This window comes from Eptesicus fuscus, chromosome 3, assembly GCF_027574615.1.
Source record: "Eptesicus fuscus isolate TK198812 chromosome 3, DD_ASM_mEF_20220401, whole genome shotgun sequence".
NCBI classification, from domain to species: Eukaryota; Metazoa; Chordata; class Mammalia; order Chiroptera; family Vespertilionidae; genus Eptesicus; species Eptesicus fuscus.
In genome coordinates this window covers 49,781,621-49,808,984 of record NC_072475.1, presented here as the reverse complement: position 1 = coordinate 49,808,984, position 27,364 = coordinate 49,781,621, and the positions used below count along the sequence as shown (strand labels likewise).

Sequence of the window (27,364 nt, the reverse complement as noted above, 5' to 3'; positions counted from 1 at the left end):
TGTGCCATGGGACCCAGAGTCAAGTCCCCACCCACCCACAGTGCTTCAAAATCGTGCGAGACCCAGACCCAGCCGGCCCAAACTCCATTGGGCAAGATCCAGACCCAGCCGGCCCCACCCTTGTCAAGCCAGGAAGCACAGCCTCAGGTTTCCTGGTCCGGTGCCAGGCAGGAAGCACAGCCTCAGATCCCCCGTCAATCCCCACTGTGTGGGGGGCTGGCCTGAAGTCCCCTGTCAAGCCCCACTGGGAGGGGAGTGTGGCCTCAGGTCCCCTGACCCAGTGCCAGGGTGGGGTGCACAGTCTGAGGTCCCCTGGCATGGTACCAGGGTGGGGGGTGCGGCCTGAGGTCCCCTGGCCTGGCGCAGGGGTGGGGGGGGGCACAGCCTGAGGACCCCCAACCTGGTGCCGGGATGGGGTCATGGTCTGAGGTCCCCCGGCCTGGCGCCAGGGCCAGGGGCACAACCTGAGGTCCCCTGTCAAGCCCCACCAGAAGGGTGGGGGTGCAGCCTGAGGTCCCCTGCCCCAGCCCAGTGCCACGCAGCCTCAGGTCCCTGTTGATTGCTCATTAAGGCTTGTTATGGAAACTCGGTCTCCACTGTGGGTGCAGCCACCTTGTGTTATGGGGAAATCCCACCTCCACTGTGGGCACAGCCATCTTGTGTTACAGAAACCCCTCCTCCACTACTATGGGTGCCTCCATATTTGTGATGGTGTGATGGTCAATTTGCATATTCCTTCTTTATTAGATAGATTGATTTCAGAGAGGAAGGGAGAGGGAGGGAGAGCCAGAAACATTAATGATGAGAGAGAATCATTGATTGGCTGCCTCCTGCATGCCCCACACTGGGATCAAGCCTGCTACCCAGGCATATGCCCTGACTGGGAATCAAACCCTGACCTCCTGGATCATAGGTCGATGCTCAATCACTGAGCCATGCCAGCTAGGCATGTTTTTATTTTTCTTATTTACTGATGCTTTAGGATGATTTTCCTTTTTTTTCTGGGAAAAAATAAGGTCCATTTTAAAATCAGATTTACTAGTACTTGGATTTACTTCCAAGGCTCTTTGTCTCTCTAGATTATGGCAAAGAACCTTAGGTATGAAGTATAGAGAATATGATGAAAGCCGCTTCCAAATATGAGAACAAGAACTTAATTAGTTTCAGATCAAAGACCTTTTATTCCATAGAAATGTCTTTGCCTTTTGTCTTAGAAAGCAAGATTCACTCTTTTGAACAATACTACCTAGCAGCTTTAGAAATGCTTACTTTGTACAGTTATTGCACTATGCATATCTCAATTATTGCCTGTTCTATTTTTTATTCCATTTCTACCAAGTAGATTCTAGTACTCTCCCTATTTCACAAATGTGGAAAATGAAGCCCAGAAACATTAATTTTCCCCAGATCAAGCAGATTGTAACTGGCAGAGTCAGAATTCAAACCTTCTTTTTAAATCTTGCTCCTTAGAAATAAAAGTTGTTTTAGATTCATGGAGACCTTCATGCTCTTATATTGTAACTTGCCTGATACACATGAAATTGGCCCATACTCTTATGCCTCATCTAGACTTTGATATTGTTAATATAACACAAAACATAAAAACAATTACCCAATAATTATCCATGGAAGTTATGTTTTTATATCATTAAATGATGCTTACTGGTTACCATTATTTATCAGAGTTATGTAGACTTATTCTTAGGAGAACTTTTTTTCTCCCTGCTAGGAACCCAAAACTACTCTTGCTACCACTATTATTACTACTATTACTAGTCTTACTACTTCTAAATACAATTTATCAGTTTACCATTTGTGAGGCAACTTAAATACATTGTCCAATTAAATCTCACAATGACCCTATGTTATTTATCCTTATTTTATTGATGAGGAAACTAATAAAGTAATTAACCCATCCAAGATCACAGGGCTAGATAAATATGAAACTTGGATTGCCACCTAGGAAGCCTAGTGTCAATGCTCATGTACCTAACCCTTCTACTGTACTGCCCTTCAGTCTGAAGCAAGCCTATGCATATGCAAATACTCAGAAAAGTTGCTGAGAGCAAAGCAGAAATTTTATACCATGATACAACTTGAATAGTTAGGTAATTCTAAACCACACAAAATTGAGAGCATGTATATGATGATACAAATTCATATTGGTAGATGATCAGATAGGATAGTTATGGGAATGCCATGTTAAAAGTAGGCAAGAATGAATTAGGAATATGTCACTTTTTTCTGATGAATTTAACAGGCTTCATTTCCTACTCTGTAGAAGAAGAATTGGGACCAGACGATTTCTAAAGTTCTTTGGCAATGGCATTCTGTGGTAGGCTTTATAAGCACTTTATTGTAAAACCATAGTCCTTCTTGGAACCCAGCATAGGATTTACCTATAAAAAGATTCTAAACACATTTTCCTTATTGAATTATTGAATGAATAAAGTACAATTTTATGAGCTATTTCCATAATGGGTGGTTTGTGACTTTTATTGGAGGGGGGTAGAATGAAAGACATTCTAGCCATAACACTTAGCATAGAGTTTGTTATATTTTTCTATAGCCCTCATCTGAAGCATATAACTACAAGACACTTTTAGAAAAGAAATGGAAAATGACAGCTTCATAAGAAATTAGACATATTGCTGTTTAACCAGAAAAGTTGTCAATTCTTTTCAGTTTGGTAATGAATTTTTATAAACCCATAAACCTACCCCTAAAACTGATACCAGTAGAGTCCAGTCCCATAGACACTAAATGTCCTTTTTTGTGAAGGGAGCCGGCCCTTATGGATAAAAGCCAGGGTAGGTTTGTCTTGTTTCTTTATTTCAAATAGCTCTGCCTTTTTTTCTGTCTTGCTGGTGATATCATTTTGAATGTCAGGATTCCCCAAATTAAGCTCTGCCAGCTTGAACACCTTTCCGTCCTCCACTGATTCCCTGATAATACAGTAATTATCCAGCAGCCCTTTCTCTGCACAGCTTCAGCCGCCATGCTGTGTTTAGAACACAGGAGGTGTTAATGAGGGGTTGCAAGGGCATCTATTCAGATAGATGGGTGGACTCAATATTTAAAACCATTGCTATATGCCTCGCACATAAACCTCCACTTCCATGGGTCCCCTCCCTTGGAATTTAAGGCAACAGTGCAGCCTTCACAATTCCCAATGTTGCCCTTTGAGACCATTGTTCACACCACAGATAAGCAACTCCCTGTATTTAAATTGTCTTGATGGTGACTTCCTCCTTTAGTTTCAAATACAGCAGCCAGATACTCTTTGACAAAGAACAAGACACAATCTCCTCCTTTTCACCTCCTTCCTACTCCCTGAAGCTCATTACTCAGCTCCTGCATGTGGTTTGGTATTCAGAATCTAGTTTCTTCCCCCTGAAAAGAATGTGTGCACTTTCCAAAGATGTAAGCTTCAAGAACTTAATCCTGGGGGGAAAAAATAGATTTCCAGAGCCATCTGGAGTGTTCATAGATTCTCAGAACAAATCCCCAAAATATTCTGATTTACTTATTTATGACCTAGGAATAAACAGGTTTAAAAGCTGTTTAAGTCGCCAAAACCGGTTGGCTCAGTGAATAGAGCGTTGGCCTGCAGACTGAAAGGTCCCAGGTTTGATTTGGTCAAGGTCATGTACCTTGGTCCTGGGCACATCCCCAGTAGGGGGTGTGCAGGAGGCAGCTGATCGATGTTTCTAACTCTCTATCCCTCTCCCTTCCTCTCTGTAAAAAATCAATAAAATATATTTAAAAAAAAAAAAAGCTGTTTAAGTGATTCTAATGGCAACCAGGTTTGAGACTTGGTGTTCTCAACTAAATTTGTTGTTTCTAGGCTCATTTGGGTCAAATCTGGACATAAGCAAATATTAAAATTTATTCAGATTATTGTGATCGATATATTGGATTTAGCCTAATGTACTGTAGTGTAAATTGACACTCTGGCACCATGGAATTAAATATATTAAACAGGTTACATTTTTACATTTCTATTCCTGTTGAGATGGGGGCCTGTTAATGCTGGGTTAAATTATCATATGGAGTTAGTAGAGGTAGTGCCACTTATTCTTCTAAATTAATTACCAAGAAAGAGTAACCTAATAGAAAAGAATTAATCCTGGATAAACAGATGCCTAATTGTTCTGATAAAAGTTTTGCAAGTGATTTTCTATGTCATTTTGAGAAAATAATTTACTTTGTTCAACCTCAGTAATCTCTGAAGATAGAGTAAAAAATAAATCCTTCATAGGAATAATATGAAGATTAACCATTATAAGAAAGTTGGATTTCTAAAATCTGCCAGATCATTGAAAAGTGTCTTCTTTATTTTCCCTTGGAAATTGGACATTTTGTTAGTGTGTTATGTACTGGAGAAATGCTATGAGGGGTGACATTGAATAAGGGGTGAGAAACAATGGAAATTGAATCTGGAGGGGAAAAAATAACCCCTTCAAAAATTGTGTAATAAGACACCACAGAACAGAATAAATAAAAAATCCTAAGGTAAAGCTCCAGTAGAAAGGACACCAATGGCAAATTTCTTTTGATACTTTTATTTCAAGTAACTGGACAAATAACTAAATGGCTTGTTTTCCAAAATCCTTTCTTTGGACCCAACCATACTAAATGACAAAAACAGAAAGATGGAGCAAAATGTACCTCCAATGCCCCTGATTGTTTTAATTACAGAAAAGATAACTCAACTCCCTTTTCTCCAATTTTTTGAGTTTGGGATCTCTGCTAGCCTGTGACAACTTCTTCCCCCAAACCATTTAACTCCTTCAAAGCAGCTATTTCCTGCCTTTGAATTTAGTCTTTAATAAAACCCTCTCACTTCACTGCTACACATCCTTCTCCTATATCTTCTTCACTCTTACACAAATATTGCTCTGACCTCTTTCTAAATGAAGATGTAGCTCTTTTTTTTTTTTTTCTTTTACAATGTCTCTTAATTCTTTATAATAAACTAGAGGCCTAGTGCATGAAATTCATGCATGGAGGGGAGGTGTCCCTCAGCCCAGCCTGCATGCTATCCAATCTGGGACCCCTCGAGGGATGACTGACTGCCCGTTTAGGCCCGATTCTGGTAGGATCAGGCCTAAACGGGCAGTCAGACATCCTTCTCACAATCCAGGACTGCTGGCTCCCAACCACTCGCCTGCCTGCCTGCCTGCCTGCCTGCCTGCCTGCCTGCCTGATTGCCCCTAACTGCTTCTGCCAGCCAGCCTGATCACCCCCTAACCACTCCCCTGCCAGCCTGATCGACACCTAACGGCTCCCCTGATGGCCTGATTGCCCCTAACTGCCCTCCCCTGGTGGCCTGATCACACCTAACTGCCCTCCCCTGGAGGCCTGCACCCCCCCAACTGTCTCCCCTGCAGGCCTGGTCCCTCCCAACTGTCTTCCCCTGCAGGACCGGTTCCCCCTAACTGCCCTCCCCTGCAGGCATGATCACCCCCAACTGCCCTTTCCTGAAGGCCCAGTCACCCCTAACTGTCCTCCCCTGCTGGCCTGATTGCCCCCAACTACCCTCACCTACAGGCCTGGTCCCTCCCAACTGCCCACCCCTGCAGGCCTGATCACCCCCAACTGCCCTCCCCTACAAGCCTGGTTACCCCCAACTGCCCTCCCCTGCTGGCCACCTTGTGGTGGCCATCTTGTGTCCACATGGGGGAGGCCATCTTTGACCACATGGGGAAAGCCATCTTGTGTGTTGGAGTGACGGTCAATTTTCATATTACCTCTTTGTTAGATAGGACTAAAGGCCCGGGGCATAATATACATGAACAGGGATGGGGGTTGTGTCCCTCAGTCCAGTCTGCACCCTCTCAAATCTGGGACATCCCTCTCACAATCCAGGACTGCTGGCTCCCAACCGCTCGCCTGCCTGCCTGCCTGATTGCCCCTAACCTCTTCTGCCTGCCTGCCTGATCACCCCCTAATCACTCCCCTGCCAGCCTGATTGATGCCTAACTTCTCCCCTGCTGGCCCGATTGCCCCTAACTGCCCTCCCCTGCTGGCCCAATTGCCCCTAAGTGCCCTCCCTAGCATGGTCACCCCTAACTGCCCTCCCCTGCAGGCCTGGTCCCTACTAACTGCCCTCCCCTGCAGGCCTGGTTGCCCCTAACTGCCCTCCCCTTCCGGCCTGGTCACCCCTAACTGCCCTCCCTTGCCAGCCTGGTTGCCCCTAACTGCCTTCCCCTGCCGTCCTGGTCCCTGCCAACTGTCTTCCCTGGCTGGCCTTGTCCCCCCCAACTGTCCTCCCCTACAGGCCTGGTTGCCCCCAACTGCCCTCCTCTGCAGGCCTGGTCACCCCCAACTGCCCTCCCCTGCTGGCCTGGTCACCCACAACTGCCCTCCCTTGCTGGCCATCTGGTGGTGGCCATTTTGTGTCCACATGGGGGTGGCCATCTTTGACCACATGGGGGCGGCTATCTTGTGTGTTGGAGTGATGGTCAATTTGCATATTACCTCTTTATTATATAGGAGGATATTTACAGCATACTGGGTAGATTCCTTTGGCAAGGCATTGCTTCCAAACCAGCTCTTAAAATTCTCCTCCAGTTCCAGAGGGATTCCATGTGACTTCAATTAAGGTGTGAAATTACTTCATGTTAATTGCCCACACCCTTTCATGATCTGCTATTAAGACAATTAAATATCTTTAATGGTTCATTAACTAACAGAGCCATCTATCCTTTCCATTTCTTGAAAATTACAGGGGCCAAGGTAAATGTCATTAAATTGGTAGTAATAAAAAAAATTAGTCATAGTTTATTATATTTTGATGAAAACTGATACAGGATGGGGGTTCTTTATAGAATGTTGTTTATGAGCTTTGTTAGAAACTGGAGTTATTGCCTCCATTTGGAAAACAGAGTTTTTCAGCAGCAACAATTGCCCCACACACAAGTTTTCTAACTCTCCATTACAGATCAGTATTGCCACTCAATGACTTACGCCTAGTTCCCCCATAACTACCAGAACTCTCAAAATTTAAGTGATTTTCAAGGAACTAGCAGTAATATAAAAGTAATCATTAGTAACAGTTTATTACTTTATATTTGATTTTACACGGCTCATTGTTATTGTAGACATGCTTCCATAACCAGTGTCATTTGATAGTCACTAACACTCTGGGATTTTTCATGTTAAGATTAGCATCCCAATTGTAAACAGGAGGAACTGAGTTTAAGAGAAGTTAAATAACCTCCCTCTACGTCCATACTGTAGCTAAAAGGCAAAACTATGACCAAAGCTATTATCTCCATCAAACTCTGCCCAGCATCCCATGTGCTGCTGGATGAGGATTAGCTGTTGTGTGGTAATGTATGACCAGTAGTGACTTGACGACTTGACATGAGTGCTTTCAGTGGAGGGAGTGGGGAGTAAGTCAAACTGAGGTGGATCCAAGATATCACAGGAGCCCAGCTGGTGTGGCTCAGTGGTTGAGCATCAATCTATGAACTAGGAGGTCACGGTTCCATACCTGGTCAGGGCACATGCCCAGATTGTGGGCTCGATCCCCAGTAGGGGGCATGCAGGAGGCAGCTGATCAATGATTCTCTCTCATCACTGATGTTTCTATCTCTTTCCCTCTCCCTTCCTCTCTCTAAAATCAGTAAAACAATATTTTTAAAAAAGATACCACAGGAGGTAAACAAAATAAGAAAGTGATATTCACTGACACATTTGAGGAATTCTGTTCTGAAAGGGAAGTAGAGAAATGGGGAGCAAGGAGGAGAGAAACATGATGGTTACATAGTGGGATTGTTGATTTGTTTAATGCTATTGTAAGACATTTATAGACCAATAGGAAATAAAAATTGCTATTATAGGAAAGAGGGTCACTGAGTAGAGGGGATGGGATCAAGTGCACAAGTGGCAAGTGCAGGGCCAGGTTCAGATAGGAATGGGCAGTGCCCACGCATGCAGCACGCGGAAGCCAGCACATGTGTGAGCAGATGTGCGCATGTTAGTAATTTTTGTGGTGGAAATATGAAAACTTTCTCTTCTTGTCTTTTCTAAGTGTAATACAAAGTAGGGTAGTTTATTGATTAAAAGGAAGAAAGAGAGGGAATCGAAAGGGAGGAAAGACGGAAAGGGAGAAAGATAGGGAGAGAAAAGAGAAGAGGAAAAGAAAGAAGGCAGGCCTATTACCTGAGTAGGAGGAGGGTTTGAGGTGCTTTTGGAAGTTTGAAGAGCAAAGAGAAGATATGGGATAGTCATTTGGGAATAATGGGAGTGGCAATTGGCTAGAGAAATGTGTAGGATTCCAGAGAGTGTCTAGAACCCAGGCCCATGAGATTTAGGGTCGAGATTTTAACATGAGACCAGTCAGAAAAGCTTTCTGTTTTTCTCCAGGCATACTAAACTATTGGACTATGAGCTTAGAACAGGAACCCTTAAATTAATTGCACATTAATTTGAGTGCTGATTCCACCCTGTGTCAGCACACTACTAAGAACAAACTACCATTTTGTTCTTCAGATTCCTCAATTGCCAAAGGGACCAATAATTTCTCTACCTTTTAAGGTAATTTAAAATAACCTCAGTGTATATAAAGTGCAGATATATAGTAAGTGCTCAATTAACATTAGCTATGATTATGAGGGCAGCAGGTACCAGGTCCCTGGTTTATTAAGTTGCCTGATTAATAAATAACAGCAACTACTGAATTTAACTTTTTTTTAAACTTTTAAGAAAGGCATTATTTTAGTTTAAGTTTTCCAGGAGACATTTTTGATAACTGAAATAAAATTGATTGTTGAATGTTAAAAGTTGCAAACAGGGAATATGAACTATTATAATAGCAAGGAATGCCTGCATATTCTGATAAACTGCGTCTGCAACAGAGGAACCAGTGAAAGAATATAAAAAGAAAAATATTAAATGGATAGCTTGCCTTGGAAACACCCATACCTAATCTTACAAAGATAGGATGGATTTTGTTGTTAACAAGACTTCAAAGCCCAATATATATTTGGGATTTTTTCTTTTCTAATGATATAGTCTTGCATTTAAAAAATAAAGCAAATAGCATATATTGTTACAAAATTCATAGTTTATGGTCTTGTTAGGGCCAAGTGTAGCATTTTATTTGTGATACCAGGACTGCAGGGCTTGCTACAGACATACAGCCCGTGTATCTCAGGCGGTTGTGAAAATGATAACCTTCATTGTCAACTCACAAGGTAACTGGTGTCCACCATACAGATGTGTTCTGCTCATATTAACAGGTTGAACTGGGGTTTCTGCTATGTGTTAAAGTAATACATGATGTGGACTGTTGTTAGAAACCTACACTTGCCTTGTGTCTACAAATGAGCAAGAATACTCTCTCACCAAATCTCTCTACCCCATTTTTACTCCGAAATCTGAGGTGAATCCTTTGGCTTCAATGTACTATAGATCAAGAAAAGTCAAAAGAGGAATAAAAGGAAATATCTAGGAGAAGAGGAAGAGTGGGGAGATGTAGGGGAGAGGAGTAAGAGGATGGAAAAGAAGAGGAAGAAATTGAAACATATATCAGAATAGAAAAAAAAAATAGGAAAAAAACTTATTTGAAGGAAAGGTACTAAAAACCAAATAGAAATACTTCCCTTTTCAGGACATTATCTCCTTTACCTCTTATCTAAAACTATTATGATACCACATATGCTAGAGGAACAGTGATATTTATCTAAAAAATATACTGTCAGGTAAAAAACAAAGTATTTTTTCTACATTAAAGAGGAAAGGGGGCAAGAAACGTGATCAAAGACAACCCAGAAAGGCCAGATGAAAGAGTGGTAACGTTAATCATTCAGGTATTGCATCATCAGGACAGTGAATAATCTCCAAATTTGTTGGAGAATAGTGTAAAATGAAATCAGAGAGAAACCCATTTAGAAAGTAATTCCATACCCAGTGCTAGCGTTAAATCATGCCCACTGAAAATAAAATCTGTATCAACGAATAGCCTGCAAGGTTCTGAACAATACAGCATTAGACAGTAACATCCCAAGTTGCCCAAATCCAGAGGAATTGTTTCCAGCTGTTAAGTGGCTGGTGGCACTAAATCTGAGTTTCTGTTAACAGGATTGGGAGCGGGGAAGACAAGAAAGATATGGAGTTGGATTATTTAGTTTGCTTGTTTTTTCACTTAATTTCAAGTCTGGAAAATATTCCTCATCAAATGAAACTAGAATATCAGACTTCGTTCTCACAGCTGTAGTGGATCAGAATGCATAAAGCAGATGGAATCAGAACATAATCAAGAACAAAGGATTAAAAAAAAACTAGAGATTCCTAAAGCCATATATATATATATATATATATATATATATATATAGAGAGAGAGAGAGAGAGAGAGAGAGAGAGACAGAGAGAGAGAGAGACAGAGAGAGACAGAGACAGAGACAGAGATAGATAGATAGATATAGATATAGATATATATTCCTTATGAAATAATAGTTTGTTATAACAGAAAGTGATAGGAAAGCCTTCTCTTTAAATATCACTGTACTATGAACTACTGGGGTTCTTTGCAATTACTAATAAGGTCCTGATTATTAGGAAGAGAAAAACTTAATCTTGCATGGGATAGGAATGCTTTGAGCACGATTTCAGAGGGGTAGACTTATAGAACTAGTGATAATCAGAACCTAGACAGTTTCCTAGACATGCTTCTTAAAGGTTTCCCCCAAATGATTAGTATTACATGATTGCAAATTAATTCCAGAGCTTCAAATTCTTACTGGTAGCTGTTTAAAATTGTGTTTAGTGTTTACTGTACAGTAAAGTATGTTATTTTCACATGTGGGATTGGTAACTCTTGATTCATCATTTGTTGTTTAGTTTTCTTAAGTGCTTAAAATAAGCTCTCTACAAAACAAAAGGATAGCTCTTCTCAACATGTCAATTAGCTTGACTGAGTGAACCCCATTTTCAATTGCAGTCAAAACTATAGTACTTGGAGTATATTAAATATTATCTATATTAGATAAACAGCTTTTCTCATACGTAATGGTACCTCAGCCAGATTTGTTCCTAAAACATAAGGTTGTGTTCACAGGGCATCAGAACAACTCATGAAATTTTCAAATGCTCCCAACCTTTCCCTATGGAATCCATGCCTTAAGATTCAGTTTGACAGATTCTTCTTGGCTAATCTGACTGGCTGTATTCATGTCATGCAAACATAGTTAGAGATTTTTCTCGATAAAGAGATTGACTAAATAGATTTCCCCCTATACACTCATATACTTGATGGACATATTATTAACTTTGCATTCACTATCAAATTGAGGCTGGTATATATCATAATCACAGTTTTAATGGCCTAGCCAGGAATTCAGGATGTCTGACACAAATTAGCCCTGTCAATCCTACCCCTCACCATTTCTCTATTTTATCCCATTCTTCAGCCAGTCAATGTTTTTCATCTCTTCATCCTTATTTATTAGATCATCCATCTCTAAATCCTCTGAATTTTTTAGGCTAAATCAGATAGCTTTTTTATTTACTCCTTTCCATTTAATTCTCTGCTATGGCCCTTCCTACCCGGTGTTTTGTGCGCTCTCTCTCAGCTTTGAGCTCCTTGAGGCCAGGAGTCAAGAGGTCATTTCTTGCAGATGACACAGAATCAGGCAGATTGCCTGGTACAAAGTAAATATTCACCTGTTCATAGAAAAAATGAACAAATGAATGCTTGAACAAATTGATCTTTGGATATTAGTTAGCAAAAAGTAATTTAAATTTGAGAAGATAAAAAATGAAATGTCAGTAATAGAATTAAAGTGCTGTAAGATTAGTTAAGCTGAGTTAAAAGGATCAGGAAATGTTTTGTGAACTAGTTCATCCTATCAAAGACATCTAAGATGCCTTTTACCAAAATAAAGGTTTAGGCTGTAACAAAGAATAAGAAGTATTTATTTGAAGGGATTGCAATCCGGAGGCACAGATTCAGGTAAATTGTGCTCTAGAGAGAACAAAGAAAGCCAGGGTTTCTAAAAGCAAAAACCACAATTGCAGCTGTCATTTAGGGCCTCCATACAAATGAAGGATGTGGCTAGGTTAACAGGAATTGGTTAGGTCCAATATGTAAACGAGGGATGGAAAAACTTAAGTGCTGTTCCCATTTAGGCCCTTGATGTATATGGATGATGCTGGCTGGTGAAAGGATTGGCTCTTTTCAAAGTGAAGAATATAGATGATCTGGTTGCCATGGTAAGAAGGAAGTAAAATCCATAATGCAGTTTCATGGTTAGCCGAATGGTTCCAATGTTCACGAGTAGGACCTGCATAATGCAAAATTCTTTATAGCCTCCTGCCTTCACTTTAGTTCCCCCTACCTAAATGGCTCTATCTTGGCACTTACCATTCACAACACTCTGCTTCTTCAAAGTCTTCAAAGTCATATCTGTGCATGTTTCATATGCAGGTCAGGTCCAATAAGGTCAGGAAGTTTTCTCAACCAACCTCCCTATCATATAGTGATTTATAGCTTTAGTTCTCATCAAAGCACTTCTCTTCCAGAGAACAGCAAATTCTTCTAAGATAGCACTGTTTAAGAAATATTATGAGCTATATACATAATTTAAAATATTCTAGTAATCACACTTAAAAAACAAAATAACTAAAATAAATTTTAATAACAAATTCAACCCAGTATATCTAAAATATGATCATTTCAATTTATAATCAGTACTAGAGACCCAGTACACAAAATTTGTGCATTGGAGGAGGGGCCTTCAGGCCGGCCTGTGCCCTCTCACAATCTGGGACCCCTCAAGAGATGTCTACCTGCTGGCTTAGGCCTGGGGGGATCATGCCTAAGCTGGCAGTTGGACATCTCTCTCACAGTCCAGGAGCCCTTGCTCCTTACCGCCCTCCTTGCTGCTCCTTACCACTCATCTCGCTGCACCTTAGTGCTGCCGCAGAGGCGAGAGAGGCTCCCACCACCGCTGCTGTGCTCACCGGCTGTGAGCCCAGCTTCTGGCTGAGCGATGCTTCCCCTGTAGGAGCACACTGACCACCCGAGGGCAGCTCCTGCATTAAGTGTCTGCCCCTGGGTGGTCAGTGTGCATCATAGCAACTGGTCATTCTGGTTATTCTGCCATAACGGTTGCTTAGGCTTTTATTATATAGATAAGCCATTATTATTGAGATATTTTTGCATGTGTGTGGTCTTTCAAATATAGTGTTTATATTTATAGCACATTTGAATTCGGATTAACCATATTTTTAGTGGCTGCTGTATTAGGCAGCGCACTCTTAGGATTTTCTCATCAGCTTCTGCTATCTTCTCCCCAACACTATACTCCTTCAATTATATCTCAACTCTCTTTCATAGTACAGTCTTAAGACTAATATTTTTTACTATTGGGGAATTGTCGGCTTTTCCCAGGCAAATAGCACATCCCTAGCTTTAATAATCACTTATTTTTTTATAGTTTACACTCAGAGCATTATTTTTAAACTGTGGGTGATTTTTTAAATTATATGTAACTAGAGGCCCGGTGCATGAAATTTGTGCAAGGGGGGGGGGGAGGGATGTCCCTCAGCCCAGCCTGCTCCCTCTCCAATCTGGGACATCCCTCTCACAATCCAGGACTGCTGGCTCCCAACTGCTCGCCTGCCTGCCTGCCTGATTGCCCCTAACCACTTCTGCCTGCCAGCCTGATCACCTCCTAATCACTCCCCTGCCAGCCTGATCAATGCCTAACTGCTCTCCTGCCAGCCCGATTGTCCCTAACTGCCCTCCCCTGCAGGCCTGGTTGCCCCCAACTGCCCTCCCCTGCTGCCCTGGTTGCCCCCAACTGCCCTCCCTTACAGGCCTGGTCTCTGCCAACTGCCCTCCCCTGCAGGCCTGGTCACCCCTAACTGCCCTACCCTGCCAGCCATCTTGTAGTGGCCATTTGTATCCACCTGGGGGTGGCCATCTTTGAGCACATGGGGGTGGCCATCTTGTGTGTTGGAGTAATGGTCTCTTTGCATATTACATATTTATTATATAGGATTATTAATTGTGTTGTATAAAACGTATACAACACAAAATTTACCATTTTAAGTGTACATTTCAGTGCCATTAAGTACATTTACATTGCTGTACAGCTATTGCTATCATTCATCTCTAAAACTTTTTCGTATTTCCCAACTGAAACTCTGTACCCATTAAATATTAACTTCTCATTCTCCCTTCTTCCAGCCCCTGGCCACATCATCCTACTTTCTGTTTCTATGAATTTAAATACTGTAGGTATCTCACTTAAATATAATTATAAATTATTTGTCATTTTGTGTCTAGGTTATTTCACTTAGTGTAATGTCCTCAAGGTTCATCCATGCTTGTGTCAGAATTGCCTTTAAGGCTGTACAGTTTTTCACTGTATGTATACATCACATTTTGTTTATTCATTCTTCCATTGATGAATGCTTTGTCTGATCTCGTTTTTTGGCTATTGTAAGTAATGCTGCTGTGAACATGGGTATGCAAATATCTATGCATGTTTCTACTTTTCATGTGTTTTTGGTACATATCCAGAAGTAGAATTTTTGAATCACATGGTAATTCTATGTTTAATTTTTTGAATAATCACCATATTGTTTCCCATAATGGCTAAGCATTTTATATTCCTACCAGCAATGTACAAAGGTTCCAGTTTCTTCACATATTTTCTGTTGTTTTTTTTTGTTTTGTTTTTAGTTTTTACAATAGCCATCCTGCATTTGTTTTTATTAGCATTTTTGGATGACATGAGTAATAGTAGAGGTAACACCAAGTTGAATATTGATTGATATATGGGTATAATAACATTGTCTGATATAAAACAGTCATTTGTACATTTATTTGATGAATGGCTTTTATTAAAATCTCTCAATTATGCATTTGAAACCCTATATTCTCATTGTCTTTGCCACTACTCACCATCTGAATTTAGGGAAGTTGCTTAATTTTTTACAAAATCAGGAATAAAAATTTTTCACAGGCTTATTATAATTATCAAATGGGTTAATCAATTTAAAATGGCTTTAAAAACCTTTAAATAATAGATATATTAAAGGGATTAAAGTTGTTCTTAAGAAATTATCATTGTGGTTATTGATTACATCATAGTGATTTTGGTTTATATTTTGGATTTAAAATGTACTTTATAGAACAAGCCTGGGGATATATGTGTTTTTACAGCCAATTAGGTGAAAGAGTACTGAAAAACTGCTTCATGGCATCATATGAGCAACTTTCCAACTAAATCACTTCATTACTTCTTCCAAGTTCCTCTATGCACTAACCAGTTATAAATAAATGGCTATATTTAGCACATATAAATATATGCTTTAATTTTAGAGATTTTGACACTATTCATAAGAGAAATACAGGTAAGAAACTTTAAGATTCCAGTAGAATCTTCCATAAGAATCTTTCTTTTGTAAAAGAAAGACAAAAAATTTAATTACCACTGGCACCATCTTAAAATTACAGGATCAATTCATTCTGAGTTAGTTTTCTCTGTACACTTTGCTACTTAGGTTAGGCCAAAGACAGTTAGTCCTTTAAGGATATTTGAGGACCCACTCAGTGCAATAATTGAAATACTTTAAAATCTCATTTAAAAATACATATGTATGATCATATGATTTTTATCCTTTATTTTGTTAATGTGGTGTACCACATTGATCAACTTACATATTTACATGTTTTATATATCCTTATACCCTGAATAAGCCACACTTGATAGTGTTCTTTTATCTTAATAAACAAATACAGTAATGTTGCAGGGTATAAAATCAATATACAAAAACTTATTGCGTTCCTATATACTAACAATGACATTTTAGAAAAATAAATGAAAAAAATTCCATTTGCAGGTGCAACAAAAATAATAAAATACCTAGGAATAAACTTAATACAGGATGTGAAGGACCTACACACTGAAAACAATACATTTCTGAAAGAAATTGAAGAAGACACAAAGAAATGGAAAGATAATCCATGTTGATGGATTGGAAGAATCAACATAGTTAAAATGACCATATTTCCTAAAGCAATATACAGACACCAGTGCCCTGGTGCATATTGAAAGGAAATTAATTAGAAGGTGGCCAGTGGAGCAGGACTGGGCGAGATGGCAGGACACTTCCTGGAGCCAACCTCCCACAGTCCCTCCTCGGCCAGCCACACCACGGCTCAAAGGGCATCTGCAAAGTGAGTGGGGGTCCTTCTGGCAGGTGGGGTCCCTCGGCCTGGCCTGTGAGAATAGGATGAAACTGACTCTCCGACATACCCTGAGGGGTCCCGGATTGCAAGAGGGTGGTTCTCGAGTTATGCACCCTGGAATCGGGCTCCCTCCTCTCTGGTTCTGGGTGCATCACCCAAGAACCACCACTGCCAAGTCACCACAGCTCGGCAGCTCCTGAATTGAGTGTCTGCCCCCCTGGTGGTCAGTGTGTGTCATAGCTACCAGTTGGAGCATCTGCCCCCTGGTGGTCATTACGTGTCATAGTTACTGGTCAGATGGTCGGAGGTCACTTAGCCTTTTATATAAATAAACTAGAGGTCCGGTGCATGAAATTCATGCACGTTGGGGGTGTCCCTTCAGTCCAGCCTGTACCCTCTCCAATCCAGACCCCTCCTGGGGATCAGGCCTGAACCGGCAGTAGGATATTCCTCTCACAATCCAGGACCACTGACTCCTAAATGTTCACCTGCCTGCCTGCCTGATCACCCCCAACTGCCCTCCCCACCAGCCTGGTCACCCCTAACTGCCCCCACAGCCTGGTCTCCCCTTAGTGCCCCCCTGCTGGCCTGGTCGCCCCCAACTGCCCCCCCCTCCCGCCGGCCTGGTCGCACCCAACTGCCCCTCCTGCAGGCCTGGTTGCCCCACGCAGCCTGCTGTTTGGTCATTTGGTCACCCCTCACTAACCCCCCCTGCCGGCCTGGTCGCCCCACGCAGCCTGCTGCTCAGTCGTTTGGTTGGCCCTCACTGTCACCCCTGCTGGCCTGGTCACCGCCAACTGCCCCCCTGCAGGCCTGGTTGCCCCACTTAGCCTGCTGCTCGGTTGTTTGGTTGCCCCTCACTGACCCCCCTGCCAGCCTGGTTGCCCCATGCAGCCTACTGCTCAGTCATTTGGTTGTCCCTCACTAATCCTCCTGCTGGCATAGTTGCCCCACACAGCCTGTTCGGTCATCCATTTGGTTGCAATGGTCACTTAGGCTTTTATTATTATAGATCAGTGGTCAGCAAACCGCGGCTCGCAAGCCACATGTGGCTCTTTGGCCCCTTGAGTGTTCTAATGCCACTTCTTCAAAATAGACTCGCCCAGGCTGAAAACCGAGTTCTGCACATGGGCCATGAAGTTTCAATCACACTGTATGTGTGCGCTGTATGTGGTATTTTGTGAAAGAGCCACACTCAAGGGGCCAAAGAGCCACATGTGGCTCACGAGCCATGGTTTGCCGACCACTGTTATAGATAGTGCAAAAGAAACAAAAAGGCAGCTGACTGAATGGGAGATGATAGGTGTAAACAACAAATCCAAAAAAGGCTTAGTATCCAAAATGTATAAAGAACTCATAAAACTCAATATCAAACAAACAGTACAATTAAAAAATGGGCAGAGGACCTAAACAGACACCTCTCCCAAAAAGAAATACAAACAGCCAACAGATACATGGATAGCTATTAGGGAAACACAAATCAAAACTACAATGAAATACACCAGTTGTATCCACTGCCCTTCCACCTCACACCTGTTAGAATGGCTGTTATCAACAACACAAGTAACAACAATAAAAATGCTATTTTTCAGAAGGAAAATGTGCCTAAATTTACAGATATGGAAAGTGGCTGAGTAATTATGTGGCCCCAGGCAGTGTGGCTCCCAAATTGGTCCTCTTATCCACACACAACATCTATTCAATCACAGCCATACTCTCTCAAATACCAAGACAAAGCCCAAGGGAAGAAGTTATTTGATTAGAAATACCATTCAGATTAGCTAGGCATTGTAGTGATGGTTCAATAAGTGGAGGTACTTAGCTGTTTGTTTCTAAGTCAAGGATGAAAATAAGTCCAGATATTTAAGTGAAATATTTCATATGTTCTTCTACAGTCACATATCTATCTCACAACAATATAATGAATCCTATTAAATGTGTTCAATATGCTGATCATATTTTATGAGAATAAGTATGACATAAAACACTGTTCTTTCTGTGCAATAATCTAGCAACGGCCATGATAATTTACAGATGAATGAGCTTCAGAGCCAGTCAGAACAATGGAGGAGAAAATGAACAGTTTATATAGATGTGAACTGAAATCACATGGTTGCATAATCACTTTTCCTATTGCTGAATAGCTAAGAAGACATGGATAGTGTTCATTATCTTTGGTGAAGGAATTCTGGAGTACTTGGGAAAATTGGGGGGATTTTTTTTCTTTTTCTTTTTTTTCTGACATCTCTCCCATTATCATTTCTTATGTAGGATACTCTGAAAAAGGACAATAACTATTTCAATTTACCACAACAGTGTCCTATTTTTACAGTGGGGTAAGATTAGAAGCTTATATATAAGGATTTTTTTTCCTACCCAAACTAAATTGCAGACTGAGGGCTAAGTAACAAAATTGAGTTTTCTATTCTTTAAATGTTATACCCTTAATGTCTTCTCTAACTCTAGATGAAAATCCTGTAGTGTAGTTTAGTAGGGACTGAAGTAAGGACTGAAGCCTTATCTATAAGGGAACGGGAACCACTCATATATCTGCGGTTCAAGAAGACTTAAGAGGTTGTACTGATAGAACTGGAAGAGGATCACGTGTATCCATTAAATATATTACCCAGTTAAAACTTGTTTATACAGTGGGAAGAAGAGCTCGTGATGAGAACTGTGAATAATAAACTATAATTTGAGATGTTTATAGAGGTTAAATTGATGCTTACAATTATAACAATTACTGCCATTTTGCTTTCCAGTGTGTATGTACAGAGAGCCATCGCTACATGAAATTGGAGAAAAACAAGGGCGTTCGAGGAAAAGTTCTGGAACACCAACCATGAATGGAGGCAAAGTTGTGAATCAAGATTCAACATAGCTGAGAACTCTTCTCTTTGTCCCTTTCTCATCCCTTCCCTTTCCCCCTCTCCTTTACCCATTTTCTTCCAATAAACCCACCCAAGGAGAGAAAAATAAAATGTCAACGCAGGACCTAGTGGCTCCCAAAATCTTCCTTTGTGTAGGACAGGAAAATTGAACCAAAGCTTTCCTGTTGCAGTGTGGTAGAAAATGCATATGCACAAAGATTAGCACACATATAAGCGAGAGGAAAATAAATCAAGACTCCACAAACATTAAAGTAATTTGTGCATTTATTACTAGAGGGCTAATTGTAATGAAGACATAACTGTAATAAAGATGAAATAAAGTTATTACCTTAAAGAAAAGGGCTTTGTAGAATTGAACTTACAAATTGATGTAATATCCTAAATAGCTTAAGCTCTGGGTAATGCTATGATGAGTGCTTTGTTTTGATTTTGTATTTTCTTTGGGTATCTGAAATTAACACATTATTACGTCCTGTTTTCAGGATGTTTTTAAACCATGATATTGAACATTTACTTATAGATTTTTAATGTCTTGAAGATATATAATGAGGAATCACTTAACATCAAGAAAAATTTAAAAATTTATTTTTGAAGTTATTATTTAAGATTGTTTTAGACAAAGGATAGTCTTATGTCCAATCTAATGGTATTAACAAATTGAATTCCTTAATAAAAAGAGTTTCAGATTCTCTTAAGAAAATGCCATATTTTTATCAAAGATATTAACCTAGAATCTCATTTTTTTTTTGTAATTTAGATTTTTTTTTTCTAAGACTGAAGTAAATTTTTGGAATTATTTGTTATTATCATGCCTGGGCAGTGATGTACAATTTACATGCTCTTACTGTTTGGTCTGATTTTTGACTTTGTGGACAACTTTGAGAGTATAGGTGCATGTCTAGTTGTCTTAGAGAGAATTTTTATCATCTATTGCAGCAGGAAAGAAGAAAGAGGAGTTCTACATAAGAAAATACATCCTAGAAAATTGGTCAAAGCAAATTATATCTGCCTTTGTAACTTACCAGAGTTTTATGTATACAGCATTTTCCAAACTCTGCCATGATGTTGGGAGACATGGCTGTGAAATTCCAAACTTACTATTTTATGAAGCAGATGGATACATATCCTTGTTTATAAGTCTAGGTGACAATAAGTGTGTTTCCTTGGGTACTTGTAATAGACTGAATTTTTCAGGGTTTTAGAGAAACAATATGGAATTGACAACTATGGTTTCAACAGACAGGCTTGTATGAGCAGCTTAAAGTAGTAAAAAAAAAAAACCTCAGTGTAAGGCAAATGCATAGTTAGGAAAACTAAAGTATTAGAAAATATTAGGGAAGAAATTAACATTATTCAATTGCCTTGGATAAACTAGATATACTTAGTCCTACAAATCAGGAATGGTGTAGAGACATCCAAATCAAAATAAAACAAAACAGAATGTTAAAAAATGTATGCTGATTTATGGATATTATTGAAGACTTAGCATGTTACTTCTCCTATAATTCTACTGTCCGGCATGTATTGCTCCAAATATTACTCCCTAAAATGTATACTCTTTGAAGACGTTCTAGGTCCTTACTTCAATGACCTTGCCATTGGTTGCTGTATTCTTTCAAGGTCACTACAGTTTCTCTCACTCTACACAATCATTATTCTCCAATAGTGGTTCCTGTACTTCACCAAGTATTCTATTAATGTTATCAGGAGATTAGCAGAAAACAAAAAGGAAGAATTTGCCTAATCAATTGCAAAGAACGAAAGTTAAGTGTCTAGGCAAGGATTTTGAGCACAAATTTGCAAGAAATATTCATTTAACCAAAATATTTGGAAAGTAACAAATAAAGACTTTGAAATTAAAGAAAAAAAGGGAATGTTGGAAAGGAATGCCCTTGTTAAAAACACACACACACACACAAACACAAAACAAAACAAAACAAAACAAAAAAACCCAAACAAAACCTGATTGTATTTTTCTTTGTCACTCTTGATTCAACTTGATAATAAATGCACCTGTCACTTTCAGGACCAAACCAATCCCAAGCACAAAGCCTTATTTTCTTTAAAGACATAAAAAAGAGGCTTCTACAAAATGGGTCACAGGCTCATTTAGCATGAAATGACTTGTGGGGATATGGCCACATGCATGTATACACTCACCACAAAATCATCAGTAACACCATTTTCACAAAGTGTTATCAATTACTCAGATGATTTCATGACAGAATACATTTAATCCAGTTAAATATTATGAAAAATATGATAGAGGTATGAATCTCCAATAGAATTCTTCCCTCTGTTTTCAGTGGCTGCTTGTTTGGTATCTAGAGTCATTTGTTTCCTTCCTGGCAGCACTTAAGAAGCAGAGTTCTAACTCCCCAGCATCTATATATTTTTTCCTCTATATCTTTTAAGCAAATGTTCATCACAGTAAAATGTTTTGGATGCTAGCTTTGTTTTAGTTACAGTTAAGTTCAGAGAATAAGTCAGAAACATATTACATTATCACATGAACCTGACTGTGGTTTAGAACACAGGTGAGCTTTTGCTTAACTACTGCTTTCTTTGTGAGCACCCACAACCCGTCATAGAAAACATCAGTATTCACAGTTTAGGTTTTTTGTTTTTTTTTAATTAGCAAATGTAAAATAATTATCTGTTTTTTTTCCAAAAATATGAGCCAGTTTAAATAGTTTATTTTCAGGTTTATTCAAGTAAAAAAAAATCTTTACTTTGATATATTCATTATCCCAATTTCTGGGTCTCAATTCATCCCTCAATTTTTCTCCTATAAGTGAAGTAAGCTTTTTTAAAAATTAAATCTCAGGAGAAATATGACTTCTAGCAAAGCTTTGTAATTGGCTCTGTACCTATATGTTAAGACATGTTTAGCCCAAGAGTCCTTATTACAGCATGTTTCAAAATCACTGGGCTTAAAAATGAGGACAAAACTTTGGAGACTCACAAAAGAGTTTTGTGGTCAATATACCCAACTTGCTTGTTGAGCTAGAAGTTTGAGGTCTTGAAACAAAATGGTGCTTTAGTTCCATTTGCTAATTCAGAGACTTTTGTGTCTCTGGAAACTGGAGGACAGCAAGCAAACCTATTCTTGATCACTGTAATAGTTTGGGTTTGAATTTTACATATGAATTTTATAGCACATTTTTAGCCACAAAGACCTGGCCCAATAAAGAGTTGCCAATTGATGCACATTGTGATAGCTTTATGGACCTCCTTATAACCCAGATAGCTTTTCAGAAGAACTGTGTTGAGACAATGACAATGCTGTATATAGGTATTATATATAGATGGGTGATGTTGTGGTGCCTCTAGCAAGAGATGAGAGTATTAAGACAAGGTCAAAGGATCAAGAATGGCTTAACGTGTATTGAAAAGTTTGAAGGTCCTAACTTAGGACCACTGATTTCTTGGTGAAGAAGCATGACTACATAAATAGTAATTTTTTTTTTTAAATCACAGATCCAGAAATAACGAATCTAATATTGCACTTTTATGGCTTAATGTACCAGGCCTTGCTCTGAGAAAGGTTTCCATGAAGTTGCTTCATTTCATCTGCACAAGGTGAAACACATTCAAGCATAAAAAAATTCCCCGCTCATTGTAATATCATAAAAAGCTGAGATTGTAAATAGCGTTTTTTAAAAATCAGAATCACATTTAAAACAGTGGATTGTTCTACAAATATATATGTGTATATATACATATGCTTCTGAAATAAGGACTTATTATATAGAATTTTTATTTGATTTGTGGTATTTAGTTATAGGTGATCAAAAATAAAGAGATTTGAATGTAAAACTTTATATATAAATGTATATTTCTAATGATAGTATAAATTGCCACTTTATAATAAAAGAAGAAACAGGTGGAAACAATAGTCAAAGCACATGCTCCTTCAGAACTTCATGATCTGAATCCCCTTTTTGATGCAGAGGCAATTATTTTTTTATTTCTAAAAAGTTATATTATAAACCTATACTTCCTGAAACAGATTCCATGATAAGTCATAGCAAATTGAAATTTACATTTGAGGGCAGGAAAACGATGCTAAATGCTGATCTTTACTTTTTCAGGATTTTTTCCTGGAGCCCAAGTTAAATATTCAATATGTAAGATCTAAAATAAGTGAAAATTGTTAATGTTCAGAGATGGCATGTTGATTTTTGGTATCAAACAGAAGCAAAAATATATTTGACATTATACTAATAGCATAAAATAATGCCATAAATTTTACCATTAGATGTTTTATTAGTTGGAAAGAATGAGTTGATGCTTCTTTGTCTTCGCTCCAAGCACAACCTAAAAAGACAGTGACATTCATTTCACTTAAAGTTGTTCAAAAGTCCAATCTACACTCCCATGAGTAGAATCGGTATTAGCTCCATTACAAGGTTCAATGTTGCAGTCTTAAGAAATTATTGACACTGAAATGTTTAATAAATATGTTGTATGAGAAACTGAACAAATTCATGTTTTGTTTTTGCATTAAAGCACAGATTATTCAAATTATGGCTTTTTGAGATCAGATTTGTAAAATGTTTATACATCCCAACCTTCCTGAAGTAAAAAGCAATTATAATCTTGAGATGCTCATGCATGTACACAAAATACTTGCACTTTTTTTACATTAAATTTCTTTGGGAATTGTCTCTCCTTTTTTTAATGTGTTTATCCTATAATGTCACTGAAAAAGTCCTGTGCCTTATTTAAAAATCAAAAATGCCTTTATAGGTGGGGAATAAGTAAAAAATTTTTGAACACTGTAGTCAAAAGTAAAAATTACTTTCTAAATATGAAGTTACTGTGGTAAACCTAATACTTCTCTTTTTTAAGATAAAAAGTAGAGCACATTCATTTACTCATAATTTACTACATACTCAGTTGAGTTTAGGGATCTTACACTAAATTATAATCTCCCCAAATCCAAAAAAGGCAGAAATATAAATAAATAATGTAATGCTAGAACGTGCTACAATAGGTATATTACTAAGATTTTGTTGTTGTTAATCCTCACCCGAGGATATTTTTCCATTGATTTTTAGAGAGAGTGGAAGGAGAGGGGGAGAGGCAGGGAGAGAGAAACATCAATTAGTTGCCTCCCACAACTGAGATATGTGCCCTTGTCTGGAATTGAACCCTGGACCTTTTGCTATGCGGGTAGATGCTTTATCCACTGAGCCAAACATGCCAGGGTCCTTAGATTTTATATATGACTGATTATGCAACAAGGACACCTAGAGGGAAGGAAGACAAGGATTGAAAAAATATTAGATTTTATTGAGTAATAAAAGATAGTAAGTAGGGGAAATATGTTGAAGAAAAGTTATAGAGACACAAAAAATTGACTTGCTTAGGAAATACTTATGAATGAAACAAGGAAAGATTATTCAGATGAGGTGGTGGGAGGAAAAACTGAGTTGAGATTAATAAAAAGGAAAAGTTATTCCAAGTTTAGTCAATGCACTCTGGATGTGTTTGAGCCTTGTTATTGGTTAGAATGCTTCTGGTTGTTTCATAACAGAATCCCCAAAACAAATGGCCTTCATAGGGGTTCACAGTATTATTGCTGAGACTTAATTTGCCCATTGTTCCCTCAGCTCTGCTACATCCATTTATAATATCTTCTCTCTTGGAGCCAGGAATTCTTTTACAAGTTGCAGACACCACATATTTATAACATCTATTTTCTTTTATAATCCCCCAGAGAACATCTCCTCAATCCTCCCAAATTGGGCCTTCAGTCCACAACTGAATGAACCACTGTGGCCAGGAATTTGAGATATGTTGACTGGTTTTAGTCATCTGGTGCCTTTACTTAGACTTATAGGTGAGAAGTATTTTTCCAAAGATATAGGTCTGCATAGATAAGCAGTGAATATTTGAATAAAATTCAGAGTGACTTATTAAAAGAAAATAAAAATTAATGATGAGTAACAAAGAAAAATAGAAAATCTCCATAATCTATTAATGAATATAATTCCTAGCACAGCTGATTAGATAGTCAAAAAACTGGCAGAGAAATTTGAAAATGTTGATGACTCAAAGCTACTTTCATAGGCCAGGGGGTACTAACAAAGGCATTGAGGATTCAATTCTCCTAGCATTATGAAATGCCTGCTATGCCAAAGGCACTGTGAGGGTCACTGAGGAAGCTATAAACAGATGCAATTTTAAACAAAAGTGATCCATTGGACAATAACTCAATATATCTAGTATGGCCAATGCTTATAGATGGCCATCACGAAGAGGACTAGAAGATGCATTTTGGCTATTCTAAATCAGAAGTTTTTATCATATCTACATTTTCATAACCATAAAATCCCTGCTCACATTAGGTAATTACAAAATGTGAGGGCTATTTGGGACCTCTGAAACCTGGGACAGCAATGCATGCCATTATTGAGTCTTCTCTACAAATTATAGCATTCATTTGAACATTTTGAGTGTTGTTAAATATACTAATCTCCCAAAGCAGCCTATTATATTTCTGGGGAGTACTAGTTTTATAATGTTTTTACTTACATGAAGTGACTTGCTCTGTAGCATCTAACCATTGTTTTAAATTTCACCCTTAGGGCTCTTTGATGTCACTTTAATTCTCCAACTACAAGGAAGTCTCAGATATTTGCAGATCACTGTCATTCTTTCTCACTCTTTTCAAGTAGTTTCTGCTCATGTGAAATATTTTCAGTTACTTTAAATATTTTGTTTCTTTATTCTATTTATTTTACTCAAACTCTAATAACTTGGAGTGCACAATACAACATGAAATTTTTGAAATAATCTACCTGGTCTGAAACAGTTCCTCATTCTTGATATTATGTATAACAGTGTTATATAAAATTACATCTACTTTTTGACAACATCATCTAAAATAAATTTTAACATTCAAGTTAATTTCTATTTTTCACCTTTTCATCTCTATGAATCAAACTAAGGCAAAGGTGTGTCAACAGGCAGATAATGATAATTCTAAACTGAGTAAGTTTGACAAACCTAACTTCAATAGACACATATTCAAAAATGTCCAGATATACTACCAAATTGCCATTAAATGATTAATCATGAATCCTCTACTTAACTTTGTGTTACCCTACCTACTTTTGTGTGACCCAATCAATCTGTTTTCAGGAATTAACCACAATGCATTTTCTTTTCTCAACTCACTTACGTGGGGCAAGGTTTCGGAGGTGATCATTCTGGTGTAAAGTCTTGTCCTTAGAAAAGATGTGCTCTTATAAGAGACACGGTTTTATTCCATTTTAATTAAAGTTTCTCTCCTCTCCTAGTTACTGCTCATTTAAACTAACAATCCCTTACACACAAGAATCAGACTTCTTAGGATTATTACTTAGTTTCTCAATGAGTTGTTATTTATTTTAAATCTTACTTACTTGTTTCAATACAAGTTGGGGCAAAAGCAGGTTTACAGAAAATAATACAACAATTAATAAATAATAATACAAGAATAAACTATGTTTCACATATAACTGTAACCCTACTTTTTCCCTGGCCTGTAATTATTTCCAGATCTCTTCAAATTCCTATTCAAAGTTTGCTCCTCGGAGTCAGTTTACAGTATTCTGGTGCACATTCACAAAAGTTCCTAAACTGGTAACATTTCGGAGGCTTTGAGGACCTGAAAATGCTTTTTGCTTGCCTTTGTCTAGGAGTGACAACTGGGTGGGCATCCAACCCTTGGGTGACCTTTCATAAAATTCCTTTGGTTTTCTGCTGACCTCCTTTGTTTTTTGTGGAGGGGGTTGCTTTTATTTGAAAGTAATAAGCATCCTCTGAGCAAAAGCTTTCATGATTATTTTTCTTGGGAATTTTAAATGTTATCAGTATTATGTTATTTTTGACCCCTTTTGACAAGCTGATCTCAAAGATAATATTGATTACTTAATTACTGTGCTATGTCCCTCATATACATATTCATATACAGTCATCTGCCATTTAAGGACAAGGATACCTTCAGAGAACTGTGTCATTGGCAATTTTGTCCTTATGTGAACATTATAGAGTGCACTTACACAAACCTAGGTGGTATATAGCCCACTGTAATTGTATGTGCTCTACTTTTATAGGACTCAGAGCAAAGTAGGCTTGTTCACTGCAACTTCACCATGGAAAACACTGAGTAATTGCAGCCTACACCTTGGTAGTTGGCATTCCTTTTTGTAATGCAAGTGCCTGACAGAGCTTGGACTGCATAGACATCCACTACAATGAGGCTATT

At 38.7% G+C, this 27,364-nt stretch overlaps 1 protein-coding gene across 2 annotated transcripts in view; it reads left to right on the top strand.

Moving 5' to 3' along the window:
- The window catches only part of FGF12 (fibroblast growth factor 12), a 364,984-nt gene extending 345,544 nt beyond the window's left edge, over positions 1-19,440 (top strand). For both annotated transcript variants that reach the window (XM_008151606.3, XM_008151605.3), the window contains exon 5: positions 18,976-19,440. In XM_008151606.3, the coding sequence (XP_008149828.1) occupies positions 18,976-19,094 (119 nt within the window). In that variant the 3' untranslated portion in view covers positions 19,095-19,440. The remainder of the gene's footprint in view (positions 1-18,975) is intronic.
- The last annotated feature ends 7,924 nt before the right edge of the window (positions 19,441-27,364 follow it).